Source organism: Papaver somniferum, unplaced genomic scaffold (genome assembly GCF_003573695.1).
Source record: "Papaver somniferum cultivar HN1 unplaced genomic scaffold, ASM357369v1 unplaced-scaffold_107, whole genome shotgun sequence".
In the NCBI taxonomy this organism is placed as follows: domain Eukaryota; kingdom Viridiplantae; phylum Streptophyta; class Magnoliopsida; order Ranunculales; family Papaveraceae; genus Papaver; species Papaver somniferum.
Window position 1 is genome coordinate 2,426,710 of NW_020619603.1, and position 6,118 is coordinate 2,432,827.

The 6,118-nt window shown below is 41.2% G+C and overlaps 1 protein-coding gene across 1 annotated transcript; it reads left to right on the plus strand.

Moving 5' to 3' along the window:
• Positions 1-1,370: 1,370 nt before the first annotated feature.
• LOC113327851 (putative disease resistance protein RGA1) lies at positions 1,371-2,309 on the plus strand. Its single transcript, XM_026574972.1, has one exon. It carries the CDS (start codon positions 1,371-1,373, stop codon positions 2,307-2,309), a length of 939 nt encoding a protein of 312 aa, XP_026430757.1.
• The last annotated feature ends 3,809 nt before the right edge of the window (positions 2,310-6,118 follow it).

Below are 6,118 nucleotides of genomic sequence, written 5' to 3' on the forward strand. Positions count from 1 at the left end.
CAGACTAGATTCTCTTGAATAATGCTCCATTGTTCCTTAAAACCATGCCAAACTGAAGACTTCTTGTAAGCAGACCCCTTAAAACGAACACGAATGAAGTTACCAAAATCAGATGTCTCAGTCATAACCTTCCATGCCATCTTCATAAGAGCTGCATTATTTAAACTTTGCATAGATTTAATGCCCAAACCACCTTCCTTCTCGGGAAGACAAACTAAGTCCCAAGCTACAGAGTTGTGATGAGTAGAGTTGATATCACCAGTCCACACAAAATTACGAATCCACTGCTCTAGAGTTTTAATGCGAGAACTAGGCCACTTGTAAACATGGAAGCTGTACAAGGCAGAACTAGCTAAAGGGTTTTAACTAGTTCCGCTCTACCCATCATAGACAAGGATTTCCCTTTCCAGGAGGCAAACTTGAGTTTAATTCTGTCTATAATCTCTTTGAGATGAAATTTTCTCGGCTTACCTTGGAATATAGGAACTCCAAGATAACGAAATGGAAGAGTTCCAGTCGGGATATTATATGACGCTGCAATAGTGGAGTCTCTCGCTATAATGTGTCTGCTAGGATAAATTGTGCATTTTGCCGCACTAATGTATTGACCTGAGTTTTGGCCATACTCTTCAAAAATGGTCATAATAGTTTGCACATCCCGTTTAGTTCCTCTACATAAAACCATAATATCATCTGCGTAGAGAACATGAGAAGGAGCGACTGTACCTCTGGGAGAAGCCATGTAATGAACCAGACCTTGACTGAAAGCACTAGAGATTGCGCAGCTTAGTACATCTTCAAACATAGTAAGGATGTTGACAACGATGAGCATTTCTTCGTCGTCATCATCTTTACCATCATCTGTAAATTCTAATACACATGAGAATGTCTCCGTCGTATCCATTGTGGGTATGGGGGGGGGATTGGGAAGACCAGTCTGGCACAATCTGTCTACGATGATAAATTAGTAGAAAAATACTTCGACAAAAAAATGTGGGTTTGCATCTCAGATGACTTCGATGTGTTTAAAATTTTAAAAAACATTATGGAGTCCTCCACCAATTCTAGATGTGAAGATTTTTCAAACTTTGATGTCTTTGTAAAAAAATTGAGAGAAAAAATAGAAGGATCAAGATATTTGCTAGTTCTAGATGACCTTTGGAATGAAGATCCAATGGAGTGGAATAAACTTAAGAGTGTCCTAGATTTCGGCTCTGTTGGTAGTAAAATTATAGTCACTACACGCAGTTGCATCGGTGGTGGAAGGTTTCATTCCTCCTTACAATCTGAATGTCTTATCTGAAGCGGAGTGTTGGTCTATTATCAAGAACAAAGCTTTTTCTGCGGGTGGAGCATCTCAGACTCCAACTATGGAAATTATAGGAAAGCAAATTGCAAAAAAATGTGGAGGTTTGCCGCTTGCTGCAAACTTCTTTGGTTCTCTTATGCGCTCACAGAGCGATGAGAGGCAGTGGTTGTCAATTAGAGACAACCAAAGCTTAGAAACACCAGAAAATCATAGTGGGGGAATCATACCGATATTGAAACTGAGTTACGATACTTTACCATTCCATTTGAAACAATGTTTCTGGTACTGTTGTTTATTTACCAAAGATTGGAAATATAATAGAGAAACATTGATTCGATTGTGGATGGCCGAAGGATTCATTCATCCGCCATCTAATGGAGGAAATCAAAACTCATTAGAAGATATTGGTAATGATTACTTCCTTAGTTTATTGTCAAGGTCTTTCTTTCAAGATGTAAAAAGTGATCCCTACTTAGGAGACATTGAAACGTTCAAAATGCATGATTTAGTACATGATCTTGCATTAAGTGTTGTTGGCAGTCATGAAGTCAGGATTCTGAAGACAAGTGAAATGAAAAATGATGTGTCTGAAATTCGTCGGCTACGGTTAATCATGGAAGGGAAACCACGAGAAGTGGAATTTGATGGATTAAAAAATGCAACAAGATTCCAAGAAAAAGGTTTTTCTTATCCGAGCCCACAGAGTAACAAGCATCTTCGTGTAATACATCAGATAGATGTTGATGGCGGGTTCATTGATAGAAGTCTGAAAACTGTATCTTCCACTTTGAGGTTTAAACACATGAGGTACCTTGAACTCGGTTTTTCTAATCTTGAAGATGCTCATGCCGTGTCCATTAAGCAACTCTACCATCTGCAAAGTCTCAGCCTTCGTCGATCCAAAAATGTTCAAAACATTCTCAACGGGATTGGTTCTTTGATTAATTTGCGACATCTGGATCTCTCCGGTTCAGTTACGATGCTAACCAGCTTTACCTGATTCAGTTACGATGCTAACCAGCTTGAAGACTTTAGTTATCAGTGACTGTAAGGGTATTACTGTCTTGCCAAAAAATATTGGGCATCTCCAGAGTCTATCGTCCCTTGATATTTCATTTACAAAAATCTCAGAGTTACCCGATTCAATCTCTATCCTCTACAATTTAACGGATTCCTGCTTCATGTTTTGTTCTCAATTAAAAGCACTGCCTCGTAACTTTGGAGATCTGAGAAAACTAAGGTCACTTGACTAGCAACATCCGTAAATTTGAGAGAGTGGCATTTGGAGAAATGTGCAAGTTTCCTGAAGACATTAAGAATTGGGTGGAATTGAGACATCTGAAGCATATTGGGAAGAAACAAAATTCAAGAATGCCTAGAGGTATTGAAAATCTAACTCGTCTCGAAGTATTAGATCCTTTTTTCGTTAATAAAGAAGAAGAAGACGTCTCCAATATCCAAGAATTAGCAGATCTAAACTCCCTTCAGAAACTAGAGATACGAAATCTAGAAAATGTGAGAGGTGGTAAAATAGAGGCAGAGAAGGCAAAATTGAAAGACAAGTAAAACATTCGAATTTTGACTTTGAAGTTGAAGAATTTCCGAGCAGAAGAAGAACAAGTGGATGTCAATAATTCTGTTTTGGTGTTGGAAGGTCTCCAACCTCACCCTAATTTGGGGTGCTTGTCCATTAACTGTTTCCCCGGTTTAAAGCTTCCGAAGTGGATGGGATCATCTTCTTGTCTTTCTAATTTAGGCTACTTGTATATTAAGGACTGCAAGAGTTGTACGGAATTAGTAGGACTGGGTCAACTCCCGTGTCTTCAAACTCTTGAGATAGAAAGAATGAATTCAGTCAAGTGTTTAGGTGAGGAGTTTTATTATCATCCACAAGAAGAAGAAGAAGAAGAAAAAAGCAAAGGTTCTGCTACAACAACGAGAAGAACATTATTCCCTTCCTTGACTGAGTTACACATTGAGGAGTTGGAAAATTTAGAAGAATGGTCCGCACCTCCGCCACCTGATAATTCCTTCCCTTGTCTTGAGAGAGTAGAGATCAAAAAGTGCGGTAAGTTGACATCTATACCAGATTTACGATTATGCACTTCTTCTCTCACGGGATTAACCATAGAGGGTTGCCGAAATTTGAAAAGAGATCATCTGTCGGATACCGATACAAATAGTAAATGTGAGGATTTGATCAATCTGGTTCGTCTCCTTCTAGACCAATGAGAGTCTAAATTTCAGTTTTTCAGTATTTGGTTTGGGAATTAATAATATATTTTGTCGACTCAGCATATGTTTTCGGATTCTTGGCTTTCTCTTTCATTTGTGTAATTTTGTGCCTGTTTTTGGTTGTTTCCTTCGAGTTATCAAGGGGAAGTAATTAATGATTTCTGATACCTTTGTTGATCAATTCACTCTTGATATCCACTCAAGGCGGCTACAAGCTTTGCTGGGACTGGAACTGTTGTCTCTTCCTTTCCTCATCTGGGTTCATCCTCTACTGCGTGCGCCGTCCTTGGTAATAGCCTAGAATTTCCTTCTTTCGCTGGGGCCAATATCATTCGCTGACCTGCCTCTGCTTTTCCTCCAACGCTATGTATTCCTCCTGGTACTCCCTCAGCTCATTCATCGTTATCGAGTTTCGAATAATGAATATTTGTGTGTACAACAAGTCCGTTGGGATCAAAGCATTCACGAATGCTAAGATGAAGTTTCGTTCATCAACTCTCCTTGCTAACTCGCTACATACTGTTCTCCATCTCGTGACCAACTCTCGCGAGCTTTCCGTTGGCCTTATCCCTCAGGTTGAACAGAGTCTTTATCCCTGGCCTCAACAAGTTGTTGCTTATATACGTCGTCAAGAATATCTTCTGCAAATCTTTGAATGATGATATTGACTTTTCCGGGAGTCCATCGAACCAGGCTACTGCCTCCCCTGCTAAGCTCGCAGGGAAATATCGACAAAGTACGGCGTCATTTCGTCCCCATTGCATCAGCGAAAGGGTATATTGCTTCAAGTGTTGCACTGCAATTTCCGATCCACTGAATATGCTTGCAAGCTTTGGTAACACGCATTTCTCCAGGATGTCCGCATGCATGATCTCATAGGTGAATGGAGACTTATCTGCTTCCTCTATCGCTTCTGCTAACTGCACTCTTCCACCTCTTCGCGAGTTATTTATTAAAGCCCTCATGTCTCTCGGCTCGTTTAGAACTTCTTGGTTCAAGTTTCCTCCATCCTCCTCATGGTGACGGCCTCTCATCACGCTAAGCCTCCCTTCGCCTGGTCGTCGTCTTTGCTCCTCATCTCGGATAAGATTCGCCTGACGTTGCAGTTCGCCCTCCTGCCTTTGTTCCTCCTCATGTCTCTGCCTATGATCTTCCCATTGTGAGATCTCCAGTGCTCTTCTCAAGTCTCTTTCTTCATCGACATCCATTCGTCGTCTTCTTCTTTGTCTTCCTCCATCTTCTTCGTGGTCATATCTCCTTCGTCGTAGTTCATCTTCCTCCGAAGATACAGTGTTTCCTTCCGAATCTATGGCATTCATCTCCATGTTTTCGTTAAGTTGCCGGTTTTGTTGCCTCAACCTAGCATTATGCCTTACCAACTGCACCTGATGTTCCGCCAAGTCCCGGTCCCGTTCTCGTTCACGGTGAAGTGTCTCCCTTAACTGGTCCAACATCATGTTTTCTTCTCCGATATTCTTTTCCATCTCCTCGCGAGTCATCTCCTCCTCGACAACGGTGTATGTATCGGATGTGTGGACAGAACCTTCCCTGAGGCCATCTTCTTCCGTCTGCCGCTGGTTCTCTTCTCGTCTGTCTCCCATAGCTGATGTTCCGGCCCGTTCCATCCTTCCCCTCTTATCTGCCAATCGTTTACTTTTCCTTATTGCTATCACATGCGCTGCTCGATCTGATGTTCTAGCCATCAACCTATCCTTATTTCAATATCAACTGAACTTTTTCCAACCCTAATTATCTAGATCTCCTATTTTCACAACCTCGACTTTCTTCTAACTCTTAGATGAGGATTGACCCCCAATCTAAGATCCCTATTTCTGGACGCCAAAATGTGATTACTGGAAATCCAACAACACACCCAAATAGAAAGTAAGTAAGATCTAAGACATGATAAACACAAGAACTTAAGTTTATTTATTAATCTCAAGCGAAATACAAGTTACACTCATGAGATACTAGGAAACCCTAATCCCTTCTCCAAGCCTATGAATTACAAGGAAACCCTAATTCTCTCTCTCCTATTCTAGACTTTTCCCTCTCCACCACATCTCTCTCTTTACATTTCCCCAAGGTCTCTATTTATGGCCCCTAACAACCCTAATGGTATACAACCCACATTATCTCGTCGAGGTTACTTTATACTTCGCCTGGAACATATTCCATAAAGTTTTCCCTCACCTTTCGCTGACTTCACGTGGTCTTGTCGGGACACCTGTCCTATTTCTGGCTTGATAATTTATCTACTTCGCATCTTGCCTTCTTCGCCAAGTAAACTCTTCGTGACTCTGCCTTAATACCGAGTACAGTGACAATTCGCACAGACCCAACTTCAGTGCTTTCTGTCTCCATTTTTCCCCGATTCCAAGATTGTGTAGTCTCACCGGAAATCTCAAGGGAACACCCAGTGTACCAGTAATCTTGACACCCCGTTTGAACGAGACACTCTTACTCCAATTTGTTGTATTGGTAACCGTCGATTTATTTCTGACGTTTGGGGATGCTGAGTTCTGTTTCTTGTCAGATTTAGAGTCAGATGTTTCACAGCTGAGTCGCGATCTT